A 27,731-nucleotide genomic window follows, 5' to 3' on the forward strand; every position below is an offset into this window, starting at 1 on the left:
TCCAAAGTGTGTGTTTTTAAAGCGGGTCTGCCCTGGTGAGCATCCTTCACAGCATTGCAGTCACTGTGTCTGCACTTTTTCCCTGAAGGCTGGAGTCTATAGTCAGCTACATTTAAGATATGACATGTAAAATGAAAGTCAATGCAGTTAGTTGAAGAGGTTTGTTTACCAGGAATTCAGCTGATTTTGTTTCTCTATTGTGTTAACTTTGAGTGAATCTTAATTTTCTTATTTTCAATATGCTCAGGGAAGAGAGAGGGAGCAGATAGCACCGGAGCTGAAAATAGTGACGGAAAACATGCTGAAAGAAGTGAGTTTTGAGGTTGTTCTTAAAAGAGAAGATAAAATGTTAAAAATGAAGCTGTGTGAATGGAGACGAAGATGTTAAGTGAGGAATGGCCAGGGTGGAAGCCATCAAGGGTACTGGGAGCAGGAGGACTCTGATGTCAAGATATACATATATATATATATATATATACATATATATATATATATATATATATATAGTGCCAGTTTTTGTAAGGGTGATCGGTAGTAGAGATTATGTATGGAACATGAGCATCAAGTCAACCCTTTTAATTTTGCTATACTGTTCAGAGAACTAGCAAAATACCTATCAATATTTCTTTTAAATTCCTTCTCTCTTGATAAAGAAATATTTTTTTTGTACTTGGGTGCTTTGTGAGACTAAATTCTGAACACATTCCTCAGTGAGGCTTTGATTCAACAAGGTGTTCAACATCATGCTTGTGCCTAAATGTTGTGCAGAGAGAGAGATCCAGACAAAATTTCCTCACAGCATTGGTTTGTACCATCTGAATGGGAGGGCTCCTGCACGATCAAATTCATTACAGAAGCTTATGTCACAGAGGGAATAGCTACTAGCGTTACAAAAGCACTTCTGTTATTTCCACTGTCTGGGTGATACTCTACAAAGTAGAATGAAGCTTTTAGGCAGAGTGAAGTTTCTAGGATAGAGCCCCCTGTAAGGTTATAGTTTTGTAAAAATTAAAAAAAGTGTTAACAATAAGGGAGCCCGGGGGTTTCTCAGGAAGTATGTCTGCAGGGAGAGGGGAACGCAGGTAAGTATTATTGAAGTAGAAGATTGTTTTGCACCAATCGTTGCAGGAGAACAACTTCAGTAAGTCCTTAGGGTCTTATACTTTCTCCCTGGAAGTTGCGGGATTGCATGCATTTCTGGTTAAATATGAAGGCGTTTAAAAAGAAGAAATAATTTTTCCTTCGGTCTCTACAATGAGTTGATCTTACTGCATGATTTGATCTGCACCCAGGTAGACTTACAAATAGTCTAACCATAATTGTTATACGCTACTACTTGTAGTGAATTTTTAAAAAGAGGTAATGCAGTTCTAAAATGTGATTGCTGAAAGACTGGAACTTGAGGATCAAAGTGAAAAGCAGGAAACGAACTCATTCTTTGCATGAATTGCATGTTTAGAATCATCGTTTGCCTTGGAGAAGGAAGCCCTGACCGTTTCATTTCCTGTCACTGTAAAATTCTTAGTTTTCTGTCTTAACTCCTAGACCTACTTTAGGTACTGCAAAGAGGCTTTCAACTTAAAAAGGATCCACATACTGTGATGAGAAATAAATATCTAGAAATACAGTGGGAGAATATCTGTAGCCCTCCAGTGAAGCAGAGGACCAGTGAAAGAGGAGATATATTTGGGAACTATTGAAATTGAATGTGATAGCAGGGCCTCTTGAAAAGTGACTGAATTGTCAAAGGCTTTTTTAAAATTAATTTAAGAGCATTGAGTCAGATTGAATAGAAGACGGAGGTGAGACAACTAAGCCCTGTAAGGGAAAAAGAGGAAGATAAAAGAACATCAGAAGGAGACAGGAAGGCGTGGCTGTAAATATCTAAAAGGAAAAATACATTAAAACAAAATTTGCTAGTACAAATTGTCTGGTTTGAGCTATTGCATGTGTCCTAGTGAAGTGTAACTCTGAGTATATGGTTGATGAGAGAGTCAGGGTTCCATTAAGCATTTAAAACTTCATGGTCCTCTTGTCTGAACATCTTCCTTTTTCTTAATGAACCTTTATCTCTTGTTCTTCTGACTTCTAGTGGCCTGTGCAAGAGAGGAGGCGATGTCATCTACTTTAATCTGTAGCACCTTCAAGACGGGGTAGCTGGTAGCGTTCCTTAGAACATTTCTTAGAGTTTTTCTACCTAGCTCAACCCTTGCCCCAACTATCTCCCAAAAACCCAACAAAAACAAAACCCCAAGAAAAAATTGTCCTACAATATAGCACCTTTGTTTTCTGTTTGCCTTTTAGTAACATGAAAAAGGAACTTCAGTCTCTTATGCTAGCTTACCTTACTGAGTGGCCCGCAAAGATAAAGCGACTTTACCAAGTCTTGGGTATTTTGTAGGTTTTTTGGGTGCAGTTTCACCACCACCATATTCACCTTTTGAAATCTGTCTCTGTTCTGCTTTCAAACACCTCTTAAGTATTCTTGGTACTGCAGAACATCCTCAAACTGAAAGGAAACCAAGCATCATCGTGTTCCTTTTTCAGGAAGCAGTGTTCTTTTGTGTTGCTTTGGCCAAGGAAGGGCTCTTTGCAAGCATTTGTGTTATAACTCGCTGTTTTAGCTCATGTTATGCTGTAGAGCAAATTAGACTCTCCTCTAGGACTTAGTAAAATCTGGAAATTTTTTGAAGCATAACACATGTTTTGTAATTAAGGGGTAACTGTAGGGGGATTGGTCTGGTGAGATCTTCATAGTTGACGTCAGAAAATCTGAATTTCAATGGTAGAGCTGTCCTGCCATCTTTTACTTGACTAGTGTTACTGACACAATTAGTAGATACAGGTCCCTGTTTCTTATGTTGCAAGTAACAGGGAAGTGTTTGCCTGAAAAACAAGTTGTCACTTGCCTTGTAATTGCTGCATCATCAGCCCTCGTTGCTTGTCACTTTATGGTTCTATACTCTGGTTTCTGTACAGCTGAAAGAATTAAGTTGGCCTCTAGTTTTAACAGCCTCAAGTGAAAAGATGTCAAGAACATACCAGGTGAAAGAATGGCCTTAATGGACATTTTTGTTCAGAAATTCTATTTCTCCTGCAGGGTAAACATACATGAAATCCACAGTTGCATTAAGGTGTGGCTTGGTGTTGGTTTTTCTTCCCTCATAATTATTTTCTCCCATGTTTGGGCCTTCTTGTGGTCCTCCTTTTATCACCTAAAAAAATTACCATAGTTTTCCAGGAATGTATATTTGTTGTATAAATTAGGAGGTAGGGAACTTCATGAAAAGGAAAACAGTTTTAAAGGTGATACTTTTGTCGGCATAGACAATCAGGGGAATTTTGCATTGAAAGATTAATTTTTGTAACTTCTTTAATCTGTAGATGAATATTTAACAACTGAACACTACAAATGCACTGTGTTTGGAGAATGTGATAGTACATCGTTGTATTTCATAGCTTAAAGATGTGTACTGCTTGTTTATTTGACTCTGTTAGAACAAGAGGATGAAGAAGCCAGTACTGGATCTCATTTGAAACTTATAGTAGATGCTTTTCTTCAGCAGCTTCCGAATTGTGTCAACAGAGACCTCATAGACAAGGTATAGTCATATTTTTCACTTTTTCCATTCTTAGAAGCTATAATCGTCGATCAGATTGATCGGAAATAAAAACTTGAAGCTTTGGAGTTTAGCAGTAGCTGACTTTTTTTTAACCTGGAGGAAATATTTTCTTTTCCTCACTTAGTCCGCAATTGCCCAAATACTATGTGATTGTGGTTTCATCTGCCTGTTCTCTTATGTGTTAGATTGTTTTAGAAGCAGACTTGGCTTTTTCTTTTTTGTCTCCCATCACTCCCTGACAAATTCCTCACTGTTTCCCTAAAGCTGTTTCTTCCTTGTGTTGATCCAAAGAATCAGTCTGTATTCCTGTAATGGGACGTGTTTTCTAACTATAGTCAGTTCTAGACAAAAATGAAGATTTTTTTTTTTCCTTTACAGTTGTTTTTAAAGCAGCTGCATGTAATAAGCATAGCTCTCTAAAAGATACTTTTGAAAAGCGTGTTGTATTGCTTTAAATAAAAAACCACTACAATAAAGGTGAAGTGTTATATGGACTTTTCTCTTTATAGGCAGCAATGGATTTTTGCATGAATATGAATACAAAAGCTAACAGAAGAAAACTAGTACGGGCGCTTTTCATAGTTCCTAGACAAAGGTAAGAACTGAAGGGGAACAAGCTGGATCCACCCTTTGGTTATTTAACTTAACATATGTGTATGTTTTTTAACTGTTTAAATTACTGAAGGCTGGCACATATTCCAAGCTGCATTTATTTATTCCTGATGCGCACTTCTAGAGCAATTTTATGCTAGACCACCAAAGAAATATTTAGGATTAATGATGAAGCAATTCACCACAATATTTTGCCATACCAGTTTAAAATTTTTTAATAATTAGTTTCTATTTTATTGTACTCACATGTTTATAGTGGATCTCTTAATGACTTTTTTAACCTTGAAAACAACACAAAACTACCTTCTGTTCAAAAAGCAGGATCTATTTAATTCAGGGGAACTTGCACTTTTTTTAATATAAGAACCTCTAATATAGCACAATATAGTTTAGGAAGGATAATTTCTTGTCGTATGTTAATTCTCATATAGTACATAGCCATTATAGCCTTTTGTCTTCTGGAACGCAGCTGGTTCTAGGCCAGCTGGCTTGGAGGAAGCAAGAATAATAGTTGGCCTGTTGGCCTGGCCTGTTCTGTCCGTGTATGTCTGTCTGTGTAGTTTTGCTATTTCTCCTGGTCTCTCTTTTTGTGTAAGAGACATCCCTGCACTTTCAGGAGGAGCCTTGCTTACAGAAATGATTGCAAATATTGAGATAGAATTGTTAAATTCACTGGAAGAATAATATATTTCTCTGCTCTCTGGTAAACTTATACCTTAAATAGGTGCAACAAATAAGTGCTATTATAAAGGAGTCACTTTTCTTGCTCCAGCTTGCCCTGTTTCTCCTGAGAGGTTGTTTTGATGATGCTTTTAGTTTCAAATGTTTCATACTCAAATCTTGGATTTCCTGTTAGAATTCACACCACTTTGATCCCATTGCATTTTTCCGTTTTAACACCAAGGAAAAAACATGTTTTGAATGTCCATTTTGTCTCAAGACTTGTGTAGACTACTGCTTTGAATAAACAGATATTGGTGGTTTGTTTTCCTTACTTCTAATCACTTGGTTCTTGCATTGTGTTTTCAACCTTAATTCTAGCCTATTTCTACATCACATCTGTAATAAGCATCTGCTGTGCTAATAACAGCACGCTCTTAGCTGTATATCAGTCAATGGTTTGTTTGCTGACTGCAAGTATCATCATAGAATCATAGAATTGTTAGGGTTGGAAGGGACCTTAAAGATCATCTAGTTCCAACCCCCCTGCCGTGGGCAGGGACACCTCCCACTAGACCAGGCTGCTCAAAGCCCCATCCAGCCTGGCCTTGAACACCTCCAGGGATGGGGCTTCCACCACCTCTCAGGGTAACCTTGTTCCAGTGTCTCACCACCCTCACGGTGAAGAACTTCTTCCTAACGTCCAGTCTGAATCGACCTATCTCTAGTTTTAATCCATTCCCTCTAGTCCTACCATTACCCGACATCCTAAAAAGTCCCTCACCAGCTTTCTTGTAGGCCCCCTTAAGATACTGGTAGGCCACTGTAAGGTCTCCTGAGAGCCTTCTTTTCTCCAGACTGAACAACCCCAACTCTCTCAGTCTGTCCTCTTAGGAGAGCTGCTCCAGCCCTCTGGTCATCCTTGTGGCCCTTCTCTGGACACGTTCCAGCATGTCCCTATCTTTCTTGTAGTAGGGGCTCCAGAATTGGATGCAGTACTCCAGGTGGGGTCTCATGAGAGTGGAGTAGAGGGGGAGAATCACCTCCCTCGACCTGCTGGCCACCCTTCTCCTGATGCAGCCCAGGATATGATTGGCTTTCTGGGCTGCTAGTGCACACTGATGGCTCATGTTGAGCCTCTCATCCACCAGCACCCCCAAGTCCTTTTCTTCAGGGCTGCTCTCAAGCCAGTCACTGCCCAGCTTATATCAGTGCTTGGGACTGCCCCGACCTAGATGGAGGACCTTGCACTTGGTCTTGTTAAACTTCATGAGGTTGGCATGGGCCCACCTCTCCAGCCTGTCAAGGTCCCTCTGGATGGCATCCCTTCCCTCCAGCATGTCAGCCTCCCCACACAGCTTGGTGTCGTCAGCAAACTTGCTGAGGGTGCACCCTATGCCACTGTCCATGTCGCTGACGAAGATGTTAAACAAGACCGGTCCCAGTACTGATCTTTGAGGGACTCCACTTGTCACTGGCCTCCACTTGGATATGGACCCATTGACAGCCACTCCTTGGCTGTGGCCGTCAAGCCAGTTCTTTATCCACTGAATTGTCAGTCCATCAAAGCCATATTTTGTCAGCTTGGAGACCAGGATGTCATGCAGGACGGTGTCAAAGGCTTTGCTTAGGTCCAGGTAAATGACATCAGTTGCTCTCCCCTTGTCTATTGATGTTGTGACCTTCTCAAAAAGGCCACCAGGTTTGTCAGGCACGATTTGCCCTTGGTGAAGCCATGTTGATTGTACCCAATCACCTCTTCGTTATTCTTCTGCCTCAGCAGTGCCTCCAAGAGGATCTGCTCCATAATCTTACCAGGCATGGAGGTGAGACTGAGTGGCCTATAGTTCCCTGGTTCCTCCATCTTTCCCTTTTTGAAAATGGGGATTATGTTTCCCCTTTTCCAGTCAGTGGGGACCTCACCAGACTGCCATGACTTTTGGAATATAATAGAGAGCGGTTTAGGAACCTCATCCACCCGTTCCTTCAGTACCCGTGGGTGTATCCCATCGGGTCGCATGGACTTGTTCACTTTCAGGTCCATCAGGTGGTCACGAACCTGATCTTCACTTACGATGGGCAGTTCTGTCCAACCCCTGGCATTGTACTAACCTGACTCTACCTTGATATTAGTTTTGCAATTAGGAGTGCACATAATCTTTCATTCTCTCGTGTATTCTTTTCTCTAAAAACTGTGATTTTGACACCACAGTCTTCGGAGACTTTGATTGCTGCCTCTCTCAGTAATTCGTATTTTGGACAGAGACTTTTGAATATCTTCTGTGCTAGACAGACATAACAAGGTGCTCTTCAGCCCAAATTTATCGTGTAGAGGCAATAACGTTTCCATTTATCAGCCTGCTGGTAATCACAAAGTGCATCAAAACACAATTTGAGAAGAAATCTTTCGCACAACTTGGAACATCTACAGCAATGTAAATCAGCAGGGTGACTTAAGCTTTCATCTTCAGCTCTACCATAGTAGAGAATTTTCCGTGTTTGTTTGCAAAATGGAAACAGCTTGTTGGCTGGTCTGTGAACATACAGTAATATTTGTACTACTGTCTGCTATTTCTTCCTGGTGCTGTAGATTCCAGATTGCTCAAATTGGCCATTAACTCTTGGAACCTCTTTGAAGCTGCATGATTTTCTTTGCATAATCCCCTAAAACGTGCTAGATGATAATGACCTGAAGGAACTTGTTGACTTTGTGCACAGCAAAAGAGGTAGTTCCAGACAAGAACAACGTGATGGCTTGTCAATTCGGCGGTGTGGATTCATAGATACCATAAAATCAAAAGTCGAGTTTCTAGTGTATTGTGACATTTAAAAAAAAAAAAAAAGTGTTTTTTGTTCAGGCTATACTAGGAAAACAGTAAGTTGCTAGAAGTGTATACACTCTCCACATTCATTGTCTTCCCTATGGTAGTTTCACTATCCCACAAATTTGTTTTAAGAATAATAATAATTTTAAAAAGATTATTTTTTTTTCTGTAGGAACTCAATAGACTAGTATAGAAGGTGTGGTTGGCTCAAGGAGCTGCTATCTTTGTGACAGTTCTGTTCTCTAATATTTGTAACTAATACTCCAGTGAATGGCTCAGCTGATCACTGTTGTTCTTTAATTATAAATATTAATTCTTAATATTAAGAAACATGAATATTCCATGTACAATTCTTTTTTAAATACCTTTTTCTGCTGTCTGCTCTGAGACCTACTGGACTAATGAATGCTGCACCTTCCAATTGTAAGATCTTAAGTTCAACTCTATATTTCTGCCTGTTCTTTTGCCTGCGTTAGTGATGCCTGTTTCTGGCTTACTAGGCAGGAGAAACAGGACGTTGACTGAGCTTCTTGTTCTGAGAGTTGCGATGAAAACAGCAGCTGAATTGCCCCTAGATGCAGATGATTCTAAAGGGCAATCTGTCCTAATATTTAAGTTTGCTCTCTTACTGCAGTTGGTAAAGGAGTAGGTCTGCTTTCTGTCTTGAAATCAACATTTATAAGTCTTGTGGAAAAACTCCAGGTGTGTGTAGGGTACACAGTACTAACGGTTGCTATAAAATGCTATGAATTCCCTTAGAAAATGGTATAACACACTGCTTCGAAGCTTTGTGTACTATGCGTTAACCATGTGTTTGCTTTGTGTAGCTCTTCACTGAGCCATAATGATAGGTCTTTACCTTCTGTTATGGGTGTTGCATACTAGTGTTTGCTAATTCCAGGAGTTTCTGCAATATCCCTCTAAGTCTAGCTATTCTGTTGGCAGCCACAGTAAGATACTTCAATAAGAGAGTAATTTCTGTTTCTTCTCGAGAGATCAGTTTTAGGAAATGTACAGGCACAACAACTTTACCAAGAAAGTACAAAACTGTTTTTGTGTTTGAGGAGTAATGCAGACACTGTAAAGGCAAAGTCATTATGCAGCGTTGCCAATGTTGCTTTCTTGCTCCCAGTGGCGTTGGATAAATTGGGACAGAGGCAGGATTTGTCAAGATAGAAAACCTAATTTGACAAAAAGGAGTTTTTCCTAAACTAACTGTAGATTAGTGTTAGAATACAACATCATTGCACTGCTTTGTCGAATACTTATGAATGGATTGCATTAACATTTTCAGCTGCAATTTGAACCTCCAACCCAACAGAACAGAAAGCCTTTTAAAAAGATTTTTCAATGCTAGTATACACGTGGCTTTCAGATTTGCATTGGAGGATTGGTTTAAAATTAAATATTAGCCTTTTAATTCAGGACTATATAGTTTGCACTGAAGTGCAATACAGTGATTTAACCCATGCTGCTCGCAGCTTTAGGGCATTTATGTGTAATTCCTTGCTATCGAACTGAATTATCTTCCTGTACAGATACATGTAATTATGTTTAACTGCATACTGCAATTTTGAATTTTTTCAACTTCAATATGGGAAGTTTAAAATCTCTTTGTAGGCCTTAAGTTCTAAACAATTCTAGGCAAACGCTGAACAATAGATAGGGGATGTTGTGGCTTCTGGTCGTCTTGCCATTCCCATCTGTGGTGATCTATGAAGTTGCAAGTTTACTAAGCAAGAGATCTGTTGTTCATCATATGGAAATTTCTAGCATTATCGTTGTCTGTTCTTAATTCAGAAACTAGCTGCTTCTTGAGTGTTAAATAGTACTGAGCATTTGAAGTCAAAAGACTTAAAAGTCAAAAGTTTTAAGTCAAAAGACACCTCCTGTGTATCTACCTTCTTTCAGCTTTTTATCCTGCGAATCCTCAGTAGCAAGGTCCTTTTTGTTCAGTTTAACTTGACTTACCAGTGTATGTGGCATCTCTCATTTCAGGATAAAATCGAGGGATGTGCTTGAGATAAGGAGTTTATGCCACAGCTAAGAAACAAAAGCAAAAAGTGCTTATCTGATCGCGTGCAGATTCCATAGCATCATTCTCTTCCCACTGAGCAGTGTGGGTGGCAGTTTGTACCTGTTCAGGCCCTGTGAATACGCTGCATTTATCTGGATTATGATTATCCTTCTGAGGCAGGAGCTATTGCTATATTGCTTCATTCTTTAATCTGTCTTTCTGGTAAATTCACAGTTGTTAAATGTCTAAAATGCCCCCCTCACTCTTTCTGGGTATAACATTTTGGGTGCACCCATTCTAGAAAGATTGCAGTTAGGATTTTAATTGAGCAAAGTCTTTTTTTTTCCTTGTATAAATTTATTTGAGATGCTAAAAAAAAAAAAAATGTGCTCTTAGATATTTCTCTGAAGTGTAGTCCATGTGATCCAGAGATCTAGAGTTGACTAGATTTCAATCCAAGGTATGTGGTCGAAATGGCAATGGTCAGAAGTAGTGGTTTTTTTTTTTTACTTACGGCAATTTATATTCATGGTGCTTAATATTCATGGTGCTTAACATAGGCTTCAGAGAGTAACTGAAGACTCATCCCTGATGCTAGATCTTGCTTCAGAATGTAGAAAAGCAGGAAGACAAAGCAAGACTGTGGATTCTGTGTGTACTTGGGTTTTTTGTTGGCGCTTTTTTTTTTTACTTCATATATGCTCCCCTTCTCAAGAAAAAGAAATGCTTGGGGAGAAAACAAAAACCCTAATTAGATGAGCCTTAATGCCAGTAGATGGTGCCACTGATACTGCAGTCTCTCCACTTCTGAACACTAATTTTTGTATCCCCTGTGAGAGAGGGAATGGATTCAATCACTGATTGCCAATTTCACAGTAACTGACCTAAGGCTTTTCCTTATTATATTTCACCTATTTAGAAATACCCAGTCTTGGTATTCTTCCCCATGAAGAAACCTTTTGTGCTCTGAGAGGGAATAACAACAATGTGCTCTAAGACTTTAATTTTCCCCCAGGTATGTTCAGTTTACAGAGATGAAATTATTAGCTCTCAGCAGGCAGGTACTTTTCAGACCAGAATAAAACTTTGTGCTATTTGTCTTAAAAGAGATGCCATAAAGAAATCCCTTCAATTAAAATACATCCCCTCAATTCAGCCAAAGTCTTTTTTTAGTTTAGCTTTTGTGTTTGGGCATAAAGTAATGAGACTTTCACGTCTTCTCTAAGAGTTAATGGCTAAATGCTTAATCACATCATAGTAATTTACAGTGGCTAGTCATCCTTGACCGTGTGTTCCGACAAGCCTGAAAAATGTAAATACTACTTCAGTTATTGATTAACAAGAGAAAATAAAAACTGTTAAATAGGTAACCGGGATACCTGCAATGTTTCACCAGGAGTTTTATGTATTTTCTGGAGGTTGCTTAACTCTGCCTTTCTCAGGTGGTATATTCTGATGCTTCTAATACACGATTATCCATCTTCCTGTGAGTGGATATTAAAAATCTTGGAAATGTTCTCTAGTTACATAGCAGCAGAAAGGAGAGGGGAGGCAGTTGTGTATGTTTTGTTTTGGGTTTTTTGTCTTGGTGCTTTTCCAGTTTTAATTTGTGCCAGGGCAAAGCTCTATGTATTGACTGTGCTTTTAGATTATTTTTTTTTCCTCAGGAGCATTTTTTTCTTTTCTTTTTTTTTTCCCCCTCCTCCCTAGCAGTGGGGAAAACCTTAATCCTTTATAAAGTGTAAACTCAAGATCCGTTTTTCCCTTACAGGTGATTTCTCACTTGAAGCATGCAAATTTAAGACGCTTATCTCCTCTTAAAACAGTAGGCTTGTTCTACACTTTGTCTGTTTACAGCATTAATTTACATTCTAAAAATAAATCAAAAATACTTTCTTCAGCTTGTTAAATGATATTATGAGACCTCAGAGTGCAGTTGGTTTCTCTGCATTTAAAAGTGATACATGCCCATTTATTCAAAGCAGCTGTCTTTAATGCTGTGTCCTGTTACATGATGCCACAAACCAGGTTTAAGGACGTTTATCCCGTTTTTACAACCAGATAGTCTTTGATGGAAAGAAATAAAGTACAAACTAAAGAAAACACAAATTGCCTTCCAAAATTCCCTAAGGGAAACATGGAATACTATGAAATGGCTATGAAGGCATGTAATCTGGGAAAGAGAAAAGAAGGAAAGTTCTATAGAAAATTTTGAAATATTAGCATTTGCTGGAGTACTAGCTGAGTTTTGAGAAAAAGCGTTGCCACATCACATCTGCTGAGCTTTCTTTTGTGTAATAATGCTACTGCATTCATTTAGAAGTTCACTGCCTTAAAAATAAGGATGTTCTTACCTTCCTCATTATGTTTGCTGCTCCTCTAAAAAAAGATTGCAATAACAAATGGAGTTGTCTGTAAGAATTTTTCATTTTGCAGAGTGGGGGGCATCTGAATTTTTTTGTATCTTGTAATTTCTTAAAGGTCAAATTCTGTAGGTAGGGTGATGTTTGGCATTTCGCCTAAGGCGGTAGTTTAGAAAGGAAGTTAACTGTGGAGGATTCTAATAGGATGTGGTAGTGTTCCTTTTTGTATTGTTATTTTAAAATGATATTGCAGTCTGAAGTGTGAGCCCGTAAAATTGCATGTATGTAGTTCTGTCAGTATATGCACATTCATTCTTTTCACAAGCAAAACGGTACCTGTACTTTTAGACATAAATACATTTTTGTCTATAAATTATTTGTCTATTTTATCTCCTTTGTCTGCAGGTTGGATTTACTACCGTTTTATGCAAGACTGGTTGCCACATTGCATCCCTGTATGTCTGATGTAGCAGAGGATCTTTGTTCCATGCTGAAAGGAGATTTCAGATTTCATGTATGTTTTGTTGATTCAGTTTTTTGCATTCAAATTAACAAATCTGATAACAGTCATCCTTGGGGGAATTAAATAACGTTTGATATTGTGTAGATGCTGATTCTTAAATTCAGTGACTATTTTTCTGTCATCTGAGCAGATTTGTTCTAGAATAATAGATTTGCACATTTAAATTTTTTTTAACAACTTACTATATGTCTGCATATATAACTGTACAACAGTTAAAGCAAAAGCTGCAAAAATTAGAAACTGTGCTCCAACTGTGTTAAGAGTTTTCTGTAAATTAATAACTTGCATTTAAAATGAGAACTGGCTTATTCTAACACCACTTTCCCTACTATAAGGTTACTGTTGTAATAGAACGGTTACTATTGTAATCTAATGCTTGATTCAAATTACTTCTTTATAGTTTTCATGAACGAATTTTTTCTGTTCCTCACAAACGTCTCTTTCACTGTTTCATTCACTTTGTTCTAAGTCTTGTAATCAAATTGATTATGGTACATAGTGATGATTCCTTCACTGTTTTCTGAGTTTTGTGGCACAGCTTTCAATTTTTTTTCTAATATCGACATTAAAAATGTGTATGAATTGTTCAGACTTATGTCTTAACTATCTGAAGTTAACTGTTCTTTGGGAAAAGCTGATTCTGTTGGGGAGAAATGCAGTTTTGTATTTTGTGCGTTATGTTCAGAGGTAGATATAAATTTGTACTTGGTTAGTAAAATGTCAGTAGAAAGAAAAAGAAAAAAAAAAAACAACCAAAAAAACAACTCTATGCTTTCTTAAACCTGACTGGAAAAAGCTGCTGTCAATGTTTAATATTTCCTTAGGACTATACAAGTGGTCCTGTTCATATAGAGACTACTTATTGATTCTAAAAATACGGAATCTAGAATACTTAACCACTACTTCACTGTGGCAAAGAGGGGGTGGCCAGGTTGATGAGTGCCTGTAACTGTAGGTATATTAAAGGACTTAAGGTTTTTGGGGGGCAGGGGGTGGGAAAGAAGTTCAAAAGCTTCTGAAGACACAAGGTTGTAGAGAGAGACTTTTAGGAAACCCAGTGATAGGTAAAAGTAGAGCATAAGGAACCAAACAAATACCAATATTTCTGAATTCCCAACCTTATTGAGCATGTTTGGGTCAAAGTAATTTATAAGAGGTAGGTATTTTTGAGGGCCTAAAAATCAAATGCCTTTTTTTTTTTTTTAGGTAAGAAAAAAGGACCAGATCAACATTGAAACAAAGAATAAAACTGTGAGATTTATTGGTGAGCTTACCAAGTTTAAGATGTTCTCCAAAAATGATACTCTCCACTGTTTAAAGGTCAGTGTTGTGATAGTCCTCTGCTACTGTACATGCTGATGATGTATCCCCGTCCTATTTCCCTTCGTATATCTATTGCTGATGTTATCCATTAATTCATTGCATATGGTGTTTTAAACCCTGATGTCTGTTGCAACTGTGTATGAGGAGACCTTTATAGCTGTTCGAGAAGTTAAAATGTTCTAATTTTTCTGGTGTTAGGAATATATTAAAACAAGCTTCCACCTTTGGATACAACCAAAATACGAATAATTTTCATAGTAAAATGATGGTAGACATTGCTACCTATTCATCTGCTATATATTGCAAATCTTTCACTTTATGTTGATTTCAACTGATGTCTCCACAGAGAAAAAATAACAGGGGTGGGGCGGGGGGCGGTGAGAGGTAGGAAACTATTCAGTGATGCAAGGAGAGGCTTATGTGCCATTTTAGCAGGTGCTTTTGTTTGTTGAAGTATAAAACAAATCTTTGGAAAGCATGAATCTCGATGCATATAGTCTCAATTTGCATGATGATAAACATTCAAATTTATCTTTGTCAAGTCCCAAATTAAAAATATGTTTTAAAAAGTGCCTTAGGCTTAAGCTAGCATCCTGTTTTTCAGCTTGCTGGAACCTAAATTTGGGGTCTAGACTGTTCTTATAATACTTCTTTAATGCGATAAATATCTTGAGTTTTGTTAATGTCTGATCAGTGAAATGCATTTGCATTTTTTTCTTAACGAATATAGAACACCTCAATAGTGTAAGGTCTGGTTAGATATAACTTACTGTTTTCTGCAGTTGAAAAAGATGTTTAACATGCTGTATTTTTTTATATAAATACATACCAGATGCTTCTGTCAGACTTTTCTCATCACCATATTGAAATGGCATGTACTCTGCTGGAAACCTGTGGAAGATTCCTCTTCAGATCACCAGAGTCTCACTTAAGAACCAGTGTTCTTTTGGTAAGAGAAAGCTTCTTGTCTTATGGGGGAGGGTATCATGCACTGAATTAAACCAGTTATTTCTTTTATTTTCTGGCTTTGTGATGTAGTCTGACCATAAGGATGATTGTGACTAATATCTTAATTGTCAATTACAATGTTCAAGCACTAGGAAGTGAAAATTCTCATTAAATTTTATTTTGAGTGCTCAGGGAGGATAAAGTTCTTGTCTCTCTCTCTCTAATAGAGAATCAAGTATGGGAGGAGAATGAATCAGTTCCTGAACTCCTGCCTCCTCGTTGTGGAATGGGGTTGAGACAGGCTGGTGTTCCGTACGTTCAAGTCGTGGGTTGCTTTGGCGCTGTTGGCCTTTGTTTGAAGTCCTGTGGGCTCGTATCATCCTGTCCAGCGCTGTATCAGCTCTGAGACTGCACTTCCTGTGAGAACAGCTTTCTGAAAGGATTCTGGAGAAATCCAGTTGACCTGTAAATCTGTTCATGACTTAATAGAAAACATAAAGGATTAAATTTCAGAAGCAAAAAGTTTTTTTGCTTTTGAACTACAAATGATCCATTGATGGGGCAAAAACAGAGGATGACGTTGAAAAAATATAGTAGCTGTACCTGAACACGCCTGAGATACTATTTGAGGGGAAAAATGGTAGTGAATAGAACCGGAGATAAGATACCACTACTGGAGGTGAAGGCAGTTGTAAAAGGTGGTTTCTGTGCACTGTGTAACAATCCGGGGTTTTCAATTTGAAGAACAAGTTTATGAAGACACTAGAGGAAAGGTTTTTAGTACAGAGACTGGTAATTAAGGTAAAAGTGGTATCCGTAAGTCTAGATAAGTACTGGCAAAGATTTAAAAAAACCTGAAGGATTACCTTTGGGTCTCTTTTAGTGTACAAATTTGAGCCCTAAATAATATGTTTACCGGTTTGAGACACAATCCTAAAACACTGTGTCCGCGGCAAGAGACTGAGTGAAACGTGGTTGAAGTGCTTCAAAGGTAGATGCAAACAATAGGAAATTGCATTAAATTAGAAGCAGCTAAAGTAGATAACAGACCAACTAATAGACTGGGGTCTTGTGTTAGAAGTCTGACTAGATGTTTTAATGTTCCCTTCAAATCTGTGCACTACAGGAGGAATATAGACATGTCTATCTGCAGCGAAGAAAGTAGTCACTGCGTTCAGAGGAGAAAGTGGACATAGTTTGCCCTTCTGGAAGGGAGTGGTTTAAGTGTCTGGAATCTCTTTCTAGAGTCACAGCTCTTAAGCTGTGAAATATCACTGCCTCTTCTGTATTTATCTCCTTTCTTATCAAAGCACAGGCTTACACTTGACAGGTCTTTCTCTTGAATCCATATCCTCCTTTCTCATTCTACAGAGTTAATGGAGAAATACAGAATCGTAGAATGGTTTGGGTTGGAAGGGGCCTTAAAGGTCATTTGGTTCCAACCCCCGAAGTAGTTGTTGTATACTTAGATGTATTGTTGTACAAGTTCTTTTCCACAAAATGCTGTTTCTTTCTGAACCTTTTTGAATGTCATAGCACTTATTGTGGTGGTGTCGTCACAAATTCTGTAAGTTCTTGGCTCGTGCTTTTTGTTGCAGTGTGCTTTGTATCTTGAAAGGTTTGAATCTCAATTTTCTAAAGGTTTGCCAGATGATGTGGTGGTTGTTAAATATATTCCTTTCTGTAATCAAGTATTTTCCCCCTGAAAATGCTGTTCCATTATCTTGAAAAGACACTTTACTCATTGCTACCATTTTTTGTAGTTGTTAAAACTTTTAGAAATCAGGAAAAATTAAATACTTTTACCAGAGCTACTTTTCCTAGCTGACTGCTTTTAGTCTTAGGCACTACAAAAGTGCTGATTGTTAGCTGTAGTATTGAAATCCGCTGGATGAATGCAAAACGTGACTTAACTGTGAAGTGTAAGACAAACCACAAACACTATTTCAATAACTGAGGCTTAAATCCTCACAAGGTTTCAGTTAAGTAGTCTTTTTTTTATGCATTAGGGAACCGGGAGAAGACAGAGGTGACAAATCATTTGGAATATCTGCTGATTAAGATGTAAAATAGGCTAAATAGACTTAAAATCTACAGCCATCTCAATAAATGAATCTTCTAATGTTGCCCTGTTGAAACTATAGAGATTACTTTTGACTTAAATAGTATTGTACAAATTGGGTCGTAGGCTTATGGTACTGGTCAGTGTGAACTGTAGAAGAGATTACTCCCAAAGCAAGCTAATTAGGCTCTTGTGAGGAGGGGAAAAAAATCTATGTAAATGTAAAGCTGATCTTATCAATGACACTTATGGGTAGAATTAAGGCCTGTTGTTTTCTGAAATCATTATGGGTCTTAATCTTCATTACTGATGGTATACTATGTAGTAAAATGCCAAATAGCTTACATGTCTGCTATTAAAAACAATATTACTTTGTCCTGATGTGCAAGGGAATCATACTTAAGAATAGATTTTTAATAATTAATTTTCCCTTAATTACTTGTAAAGTGCTATGTAGAGTGCCACAAGCTTAGTGGCACCGTGCGACTTATTCTAGAGAAACGTTTAACGATCACATTCTGGTTTTGTGGAACTACTGTCATGTTTTGCAAATCATTTAAAGATTCTTCTTTTATCAGGGCAATGTTTATTTCAGTTAATCATTCTATTTGGCAAGTCTTTCACATTCAATGTCTTTTATGTAATTTAAAATATTAATGTAAAACTAACTTGGCTTTAGGATTGGTCTGTTGATAAATGAATTATTTGAATTAGTGCTTTGAAAGGAAGATCAGCATGATCTTGCTCTATGTTTCTGTAACATCATGTTAAAATGTCAAATTCTTTTGTTATGCTGTTGTGGTGGTGGTCTAAAAAGAATACTTGAGGTTTTGGTATTAAGCCTTCTGATGCATTTTTAATCCTTTTGACTTAGACAATTGTGGCAAATACAAGATCGCTTGTATTTATAAACATATAACTTAAGTTTTTCCAGGTGACTTTTTTATAGATGGAGTTGAAACTGTGGGAGAACATTATTTGTGCAGACAGAGGCTGTGACAAAGTAATTACTTGTAGTTAGAATGAGACTGGGTTTATTCACTGTAACAACAGTGTGCTTCCAAGAAATTGAAAACTTTGGTTTTGAACTGTTGGAATAAGTGGAAGGGCAGAACAGTGTAGGTAGTAAGGGGAAGGAGCTGAACAGTTTCAGTGTCTTATTACAATCTGATAATTTAACTGTCAGTCATGCTGAAATGCTTTTCTGAATTGGGCTCTTTCTGTCTGTCAGGTTTTACATGGTGACTGTACTCTCGTTTTTGTGCCACTTTGCAAAAAATAATTCTCTTTCTCACAATGCAAACTGGTATTACCAGGTTTTTTTGAATTGAGGGAGGCATGAGCAAGACTGTTAACCAGAAGGGCTAATTCTTACCAGATTTTCCTTTGAAATGGGTCTGCAGTCTGCACTACATGCAGAGAAGTTTTTTTTACTCACCGAGGGGGGAAGAAAACCAGCCCTTTTACTGTTTTATCTTGAATGTTTTAATGTTGTTTGTGATTTGTCCCTTTTTATTAAAGGAGAAGCACAAACCTGATCTTCAAATGTGATGCTTTACCTCTGTAGTTCTTCATTTTAACCTAATAAAATGAAGACCCAAAGTAGCTCATTCGCTTAAAACATTTCATACTAAAAGTTTTGCTTTTTTCCTCTAAAATGTGTCAAGGTTTTTGTTATTGTAGGCAGCATATTGTTATGGTTTCTTTCCTGCCTGTCCATCTAACTTTATGCCTTAAATGAAAAAGGGTTGAAAGACACACAGTTGTTTAAAATGGTGATGACTTTTAACAGGGATTAAGATGAATACCATCTACGTAAGGACTTAGAAAACATACTTGACTTTGCTCAAAAAATGATAAGTTACAGTAATTTTGAGACATAAGAAAGTGCATATTGTCTCTGCTGGGAAGAAGCATTTTAATTACAACCTATGATTTACAATATAATATGCAACTTCTTATAACACAGGAAAATATACAAATTATGTAGTATCAGTTTTTTTAAATTTTATTTGCAAGTCCTTCTGTCATTTTCTCTGTTATACTTTACCCCACTTAACTTACAGTTTGTAGTGAAACATGATAAATGTCGTAAGGCAGCAGAGATGTGTTCTTCTCTTAAGGCATCTAGAAATGGTGAAAAATTTACTATGTAGTGCTAACACGTATGACGCAGTAAGGTTTTGGAACTTTCCGCTGTAAGTGGTTTTTCCCCACATAAAATGGTGTATGTACCTAGTTGTTAAAGTGCTGTGCATCTGTTAAGCACCTGTAGGTAAACTTGCTGCTACTTGAGAGAAATTTCCCATTTGGAAAGCAACAGCCTTTTAGCTAGGGAATCAAAGCGAAGGCCACTTGTGTCATGGAAGAGGTTAAAATGAAATGCCTTAGTGTTTGTGTCAGATTGAGACCTTCCTGGCAGTAGATGCGCACAATCGATGAGAAAAGATATGGTATTTGGGTGCTATGTCACACAAAACTACTCTTCCTTATTGAATTAAAAGCTGAAACTCAAGGTTAAGGAGCTCTTTGAGTACATTTACGTCTTGGTTGAACTGAACCACTGCCCTGTGAAAGAAACTTTAAATTATTCCAGTTTAGTGGAAAATCCAGCAGAATGAAAAGCTGGGCTGCTTCACCAACAGTTAAAGAAGGTTTATATTCTTTCCAGTAGTTTACTGGACTACATGAATGTACATACTAACATTTGTGTGTAGTGATAAAATACTACTTGTACCTTAGTTTTGCTGTTTGATGCTGTAAATTACTGTGTAGCCAACCTCTAATGAGTAAAAAAGTCTAAACCAGTGCAGTTTCTTTTCCTGTTGAACCATCTTAGAGTGATTTTTGACTATATGGGATTGTGCAATGTACATAAAAATCTAGTGTTATTTATAGAATTACACACATATAAACACACATGTATATTAAAAATTGTTTTATAATGGAATGAAGCTCATCCACACCTTCAACTGTAAAAATCAGCAGCTTAGAACTTTTGTTCTTGTACAGAATTTTTAGATCCAAGAAAAGTTCTAAAACTGACAAAACAAATCTCAAAGTACGCTTCCAAAATGAAATATGGAGAAAAGACTGTATTCAGTGAGGAAAATTAGGACAAACCTGACAAATAAGCACAGTAATTAGTGTTCATGTAGTAACCTTTAGCTTGTCTGATTTTTCCTGAAGTACTACTTTATGGTAGGTACTGTTTTCCTTGCAGTCTGTTCCACTTCGGTAAACAGCAACAATGGAGCATGTAATAAAGAAAATGCCATTGCCTAAACCATTGAAAATTGATGTGAAACCATCAATATAAACTTTCTGGAGTTACATATTGATGGAAAAAGTAGTTTGCCGCTCTTATGATGATTCACTATGCTTGTATCAAGGAATCAGTATTTCAGCTACTTTATTCAAAACATGATTTTATTTAACTAAGTGGCTAATAATCTTATTAACTGTTTATCTAAGCAGTAACATTTAGACTTCAGGTTAACCTTTAAAAACGATCCTGGAACTTTTTTCACCACAAGTGAACCATTATAAAAATAGGGATTGTGAAGAAAAATGACCTTGGAATTAGCAACACAGAACCATATATATGCTCTGTCCTTTCTTGTCTCTACCCAAACTTTTAACTTCCTTTTCTGCAGCCTTTCATGTTTCCTTTATCCCAGACTTAACTGTAAAAGCCTTTGGCTTGAGAACGCGGTATGTCAACATCTTTAACTGATTATTTGCATTTATTTCCAGGAACAAATGATGAGAAAAAAACAAGCAATGCATCTAGATGCACGCTATGTTACAATGGTAGAAAATGCCTATTACTACTGTAATCCTCCTCCAGCTGAAAAAACTGTGAAGAAAAAACGTCCTCCTTTGCAGGAATATATTCGTAAGCTTCTTTACAAGGATCTCTCCAAGGTTACCACAGAGAAGGTAAATCCTTCTGAAATCTTTACAGATTTTACTGGAAGTGATGTAGTACTAACTCTCAAATGACTTGGGGAGGGTTATAATTTTTTTTTAATTGCAAGGAAGAGGGATTGGTTATGTATCCCTGATCGTTAAGATAGCTCAATTTCTTTTATTGTAATGCATGGAAGCACCAGTCATAGACCTCCGTTCTTCACAGTCATTAAGTGCTGAACAAATAGAGAACGAAATAAGAATCTACATACTAAATATCTTGCATTCAGAGTAGAAGACTGCAGTTAAATACAGACTGTGTAAGAGCAAGGAAATCATGGAACAGATTTGGACAGCTTGAGTAGTAGTTAGAGAACAGCAGTTGGGTTACATCTCTAAAGTTTTCCGTAGCTACTGCAGATCTAGAGGATGCTTGAAAAAGAGAATGAGGTCGCTTGCAGCCACTTCGAGCATTTTCATCCCAACTGTGAGAGAGAGGGGATGACAGTGAATATCTTGATATTTTGCCTGCTAAAATGTTAAGCTTGTCTTAAAACTTGGTTTAGGTCCTGAGACAGATGCGCAAGCTGCCTTGGCAGGATGCAGAAGTAAAAGACTATGTTATATGCTGTATGATCAACATCTGGAATGTGAAATATAATAGTATTCACTGTGTAGCCAACCTCTTAGCAGGGTTGGTCCTTTACCAGGAAGATGTCGGAATCCATGTTGTGGATGGAGTGCTAGAGGATATTCGACTTGGAATGGAGGTAAACAGACAGCATTTTTATTATGCCATACTCATCTACTGATGTTGAAAGGAAAACAATAAAATAATCATGCTTAAAGAAAAGAATCCTTGGATTCTGGATTTTTATCTGATGACTTCACCTGTCTCAGTGGTTTCCTTTCGAAGGAAGGTTTCCTTTTGTAGGTTTATTTAAATTAAAAAAAAACCCAAACTTCCCCTCCAAAAAACCCATCGAACTGCAAAGATTACCAGGACTGTTATTTTGCCCCCCTTATTTAGTAGGGGGATACAATTTATTCTTGCACTGTGTAGTCAAATTCATGCAATTTCAAGTAAGTTTGGAGGCTAGCCCATATTTTGATTGGGATTATAGTTACAAGAATTCTCTGGGCAAAGAAAAATTATCATAGATTTAAGATAGAGTTTGTTAAATGTATTTGAACTTTATAATAACTACTGGTTTACCAGCTTTCATAAATACCTTCGGTACTTTTTAGTGTTTAATTTTGTGTAAGTATGTCACCATAAATAACCATCTTTTATTGTAATGAATTCTATCAATTTAAAATTAAAAAAAAGCAAAGAAACAAACTGACAACCCTTTCGAAAGGAGTCTATCGTATCTGCATGAAGAAGTGATTTTTTTTTTTTTGTTATTTTTTGATAAAGGTTAACCAACCGAAGTTTAACCAGCGGCGGATCAGCAGTGCCAAGTTTCTGGGGGAGCTTTACAATTATCGAATGGTGGAGTCAGCTGTAATATTTCGAACTCTGTATTCTTTCACATCATTTGGCGTGAACCCTGATGGTAGTCCTAGTCCACTGGATCCTCCAGAGCATCTTTTCAGGATCAGACTAGTCTGTACAATCCTCGATACCTGTGGGCAGTATTTTGACAGAGGATCCAGCAAACGAAAACTTGATTGCTTCCTTGTATATTTTCAGGTATTCTAAACTAAATTTTATATAGTGCTGTAGATTATTTTTTTTTTAACAAGTTAATGTAGGTCAGTCTGTTACATGTTTCTCTTGTTCTCTAGTACTATAATTTTTAGAATCTTGTCTGTCTGATAGCAGTGTTATTTTAAAGTCATGTGTATGTTCAGTTATGTAGATGTTACTTTTCCAACAAACTTGCAGAACACTGGGGTAGCAGTTGATTCACTGAAGGGTTTAGTTTCCCTCCTTCAGGGGGTCTCAGCAAGTGGAGAAATGGACTAATAGAAATGTTGTGAATTCCAGCAAAGGTAAGTATAAAGTCGTCCAGTTGGGATGGAACAGCTCCATGCAACAATACTGCCTGGCACAGACTGCCGAGACGGCAGCTTTGCAGGACTAGAGCTGGGACTCCCGGGCTGTATGAACCTGAAAGGAGGTTGTAGAAAGGTGGGGGTCAGTGTCTTCTCCCAGGTAAGAGGCAATAGGACAAGAGGAAATGGCCTCAAGTTACGCCAAGGGAGGTTTAGACTGGATATTAGGAAAAGTTTTTGCACTGAAAGGGTTATTAAGCATTGGAACAGGCTGCCCAGGGAAGTGGTTGAGGCACCATCCCTGGAGGTATTGAAAAGACAGGTAGACATAGTGCTTAGAGATATGGTTTAGTGATGGGTTTTGTCAGTTAGGTTGATGGTTGGACTAGATGGTTTGAAAGGTCCCTTCCAACCTAGGCAATTCTGTGATTCTAACGTGACATCAAGTTCTACACTGTTAGGGTGATGAAGGCCAACAGTGTACTGTGTTGTGTGGGGAAGGGTGTAGCCAGCAGATTGAGGAGAGTGATGATTTCCCACTTCCCTTCTGCTTGGCACTTGTGAGGCCACATATGGAGCACTGTTTCCAGTTCAGGGCTCCCTGGCAGATGAGAGGAGAGACATCAGCAAACTGAGCTGAGTCCAGTGGAGGGTCACCAAAAGGTGATCAGGAGGCTCTTGGGTCTCGCACTGTGGGTTTGCTCAGCTTGGGGAAGAGTGCTAATTAGGTCGCTGTCCTCAGCTAATTGTGTTTGTGGAGCAGGAGGAGTCAGATACTTCTCAGGCGTGCATGGTGAAAGGATGAAAGGTAGTGGTCACAAGTTGCAGCAAGGGAAGTTCTGACTCAATAGATGGAGCAGGGAGGGGGAAAGATTTTGTAATGGGAATGTTAAACACTGGAATGGGTTCCTCTGAGAAAATGTGGAATTCCAGTCCATGGAATTCATGCTAAAACTCTTTGGATTTAATATCTTTTTCTTTCTGCTTCTCTCTTTAAGTTATACTAAAACAAGGATATTAAAAATTGGGGTCATAACAACTTATTTCAGACCTTCAGGATGCATATCCTTCATCTGTATCTGAGATGTGAAGTGATCTTTTTTGAATTACAGTATGGTCCCATTTTTAAACCCAAAATAAACTCACACTTGAAGTTATATTTTTGTTACACCTTTCAATTTCAACAGGCTTTCCTTTTGACCATGTCACCTTTTAAATAAACGTTCTGTTACTTCTACTTCAGATGCAATTTTTGCAATGCCTTTGTTCTCAGATTGTACTGTTAGGGTCACTTAAGATCGGCATTTATTTTTTACAATTGTGTTGTAAGGGGTATGCACTAATTTGTTACAAAGCAAAGTGGGTAAGTCATTTCATGCTAGCTGCAGGCTTAAAACTTTTTGTGATGTTTCTCCCTTTCTCCTCATAATATGCCCTTGCGGGAATTCATTTTCTTAAAAAATGTATGAAGGAAGGAATTGAAAGTTGGCCAATTGTTAAGTGCCCATCTCTCATAGGAAGAATCTGCCCTTAGGAGGCACTTTCTTTTCAGTGCGTTTTTGCTCAGTCTTCATACTTCTAACAGTCATTATGGTAAAAGGACCATATTCTTAACGTTTGTGGTATCCCATGTTATCAAACACTATTTAGTGATATCAAAATATCTAATTGTTATGTGAAATGAGGAGTGTAGTGATGTGAAATCTTTTGCATTTTCTACTGTACAAACATGGCTAGGCACTGCAAACTTCAGAAGTTAAATAGTTTATAAATGCCAGTGTGCATATAATTTATTTGAATGTTTTGTATTCTAGCGGTATGTTTGGTGGAAAAAAAGTCTGGATGTTTGGACAAAGGACCACCCGTTTCCTATAGACATAGACTATATGATCAGTGATACACTGGAACTGCTGAGACCAAAGATAAAGCTTTGCAATTCTCTGGAAGAAGCTATCAGACAGGTGCAAGACTTGGAAAGAGAATTCTTAATAAAATTAGGTAAGAAACTGGTGCAAGGGAAATTAAGTCTTTTTGACAATTCCTGTATTCCTTAAAATTATCTTTTGTATGTTGTTATTCCCATGATACAATGTTTTTAATCTCATGATAGAAATAGTTTTGTATTTGCATTTTTCTCATCACCACAGAGATTGTATAGAACCTCCATAACTCTAATGTGATTTAGTGGTTTTTAAAAAAAAAAAAGTCAGTATGAATACTATTAATATAGTATAGTATTTGGAGAGGGGGAGTGTGTGTATATATGTATAAAAAACAATATATGGAGTATTACGGTGCAAATGATGAGGAAGAAAACCATGAATTTCATCAGAAAAATTAGGAAGCACACTGCTACAGAAAGCAAGGAGTTTCTGTGCACTCAATTGCTGCATCCTGTTGGCTGGTGAGCACTGATGGAAACGAGTTTGGTCGTTTTGGTAGACTGGTCGCTTGCAACTCCGTGTTCCTTCCCCAGTTCTGGATTTGGCTAGAGCTGCTGTGTCAAAGGAAATGTTAGTTTAGGCCTACAATAAAAGAGAGAACATGTTTTGCTTTTAAAACGCTCTTGGGGACTTTGAGCCTTACACTTCCTTTGCAATAATTTTGAGCGGGGTTTACATTTCAGTAGAGGCCAGAGGATGATTTCCTTTTCACGAATTAGAGCTTTGGTTGGATTGTTAAAGTGTTTTGGGTTGGTTTTTTTTTTTTCCTTCTTAAAATGTATGTGTTGGCTAGGTTGTGTGCTAGCTTGTAGTTCCTGCTAAGACTACAGTGATTTATGTTTATAAATCTTGTTGTGTTAAAAATCAGTTAATTTCAGGAGAAGGAAGCTGGTCTCGAAGCACAGCTCAGTTGAAAAAACACTGGTTAGTGTGTATCTAAAACTACCGTCATCATATTAACCTTTAAACCTTTTGTACATATCAATTCTTACTAATTATTGGGTACTACTGTACTTATTTCTCATTAAATGGAGTTGTTTTCTAATCTTCCATTTTTATTTGAAGGCAAGCTTGGTCATGAAAAGCTTTTATATGTAAATTTTACACTTTATAAGTGTTAATTATAGCCTTAATAGCACTTCATCTAGCTAGACAAGTTCAGTTTTTAAGGATAATCCTTTAATCCAGTGGGATGAGTATGTGTAATTGCCATGTGAAACGTTGCAACTTCTGTTTTAGGAGGAATTTATATTTTTAATATGCTGCTTGTTTAATTGACGTGCCTTAAAATTACCTGTGTAGCAACTGAAATGCAGATAAAAAATTTCCTTATGATGTGATCTAAATTACTAGCTTTTATGCTCTCAAAATGATAACCAAGAATAATTTACCACTAGTTACATAAACTGTAATATTCTTTTGAAAGATACTCATCACTTCCTACAAATTGTAAGAACTTCTGTTTCCTGAATCACCACCACTATAGCAGTTGAATTCGGTGTGGGTAAGGGGGCAAGTGTGTGGTCACTGAATGTGAGCAAGTGTTGGAGAACGTTTTATTGTGTGTGTTTTGGCAAGAGCAAAGCCCATCAACAGTACAGCCTTTTAAAGAGGGGGTTGTGTCATGGGTGTTCCCCAGCTGTGTTGCTTTTCTTGATATTGATATTACTTGCTATTAAACACCAGTATAGGGTGGGATAGTTCCTAGTCTTCCTATCAGGACTGTTTGAAGGTGGTCTCAGGAAGGTTGTCATCTGCCTTTCTTATCGTTGAACATTAGGACGATAGGTGTGAGCATATATGAAGGAAATGTTTTGGGTTTTTTTAATACTTTAGCAAAAGCTCTAGTAGAACTGCAGCTCTTGACCACCTTGGCCCCAGAGTTCCTCAGCCCATGAACAATAACAGGGAGGAGGTATTGTGCTAAAGACCAGGGCGTGCTTTGCTCTTTATCCGTCTGGAGTGTAATTCTGGGCAGAACAGGGGGGGAATGACAAACTGCAGACCTTGAGGTGGGGACTGGCTGTTAGTTGCTGTGCTGCTCTGGTGATTTTTTTCTACTGGTGAGAATATACTCTGATTCAAAAGAAACTCTTGTGTAATTATGGAGCAGCACAGATCTTCAAGAGACAGTATTTATAAATAGGGGGGGAAAAAACAATGCTCTGAAACTTCTGGAATATGAAGGAAGAAGTGTGATGGTGTATGTGTTTACATAGAACCGAAATCCTCAATAATTACCATACAGACATATATACCATTAATCTTATTTCTGAGTTTTGTCTGATTTAAGCACAGCTCTAAAAATTCAGCTCCTCCTAAAGCTGATCTTTGTGATCTTAATCAAAATTTTATAGAGGCTGGGCTGCGTCTGTCTGCATATTGCATCTCTTAAAGATATCTGGAGGTGATGCAAAAAAACCCCACCACCCACCAAAAAAACCCAAACCTGGTATCCCCCAAACTGCTTGTATATTCAGAATGTAGACTTCTACGTAAGAATTGCGTACGGCTGCATTTGTTCTCTGCATATGGCAGAGGACAAACAAGGAGTGCCACGAGCACAGAACCGATGTGTTCATTTGCTGTCCAAAATACTTTAAGCTAACAGCCGACCCTAGGTGTGGCTGCTATAATGTCAAAATATGAATGACAAACTGCACAGTAGCTGTATTGACTCCTTAGTACAATCTTTGAAAAATTATGGGGTTTAGATCTGCTGTGTGGCAGAAGGCTGGCATCAGCATCGCTTTCTGCTGGCTCAAACCAGGATCCCCTGGAGGATTAAGTGGCTTTGTAAATTAATGAAAATAAAAATAAAAGAATGTATTAGAACTATAGCATATGCTGGAAGCTTGTTCTTTTTTGCACTGGATGACTTAATTTTTGCAATAGGTGTTTTCTAAAAACGTATCTTCA

The 27,731-nt window shown here is 37.7% G+C and overlaps 1 protein-coding gene across 2 annotated transcripts in view; it reads left to right on the forward strand.

Moving 5' to 3' along the window:
* UPF2 (UPF2 regulator of nonsense mediated mRNA decay) overlaps window positions 1–27,731 on the forward strand; it is a 69,685-nt gene that overhangs the window by 17,660 nt on the left and 24,294 nt on the right. For both annotated transcript variants that reach the window (XM_063323624.1, XM_063323625.1), the window contains exons 7-15: window positions 3,499–3,602; window positions 4,133–4,218; window positions 12,506–12,614; window positions 13,830–13,943; window positions 14,779–14,895; window positions 20,713–20,898; window positions 21,435–21,638; window positions 22,289–22,564; window positions 24,684–24,867. In XM_063323624.1, the coding sequence (XP_063179694.1) occupies window positions 3,499–3,602; window positions 4,133–4,218; window positions 12,506–12,614; window positions 13,830–13,943; window positions 14,779–14,895; window positions 20,713–20,898; window positions 21,435–21,638; window positions 22,289–22,564; window positions 24,684–24,867 (1,380 nt within the window). The remainder of the gene's footprint in view (window positions 1–3,498; window positions 3,603–4,132; window positions 4,219–12,505; window positions 12,615–13,829; window positions 13,944–14,778; window positions 14,896–20,712; window positions 20,899–21,434; window positions 21,639–22,288; window positions 22,565–24,683; window positions 24,868–27,731) is intronic.

The sequence above is a fragment of the Chroicocephalus ridibundus genome, chromosome 1, assembly GCF_963924245.1.
Source record: "Chroicocephalus ridibundus chromosome 1, bChrRid1.1, whole genome shotgun sequence".
NCBI classification, from domain to species: domain Eukaryota; kingdom Metazoa; phylum Chordata; class Aves; order Charadriiformes; family Laridae; genus Chroicocephalus; species Chroicocephalus ridibundus.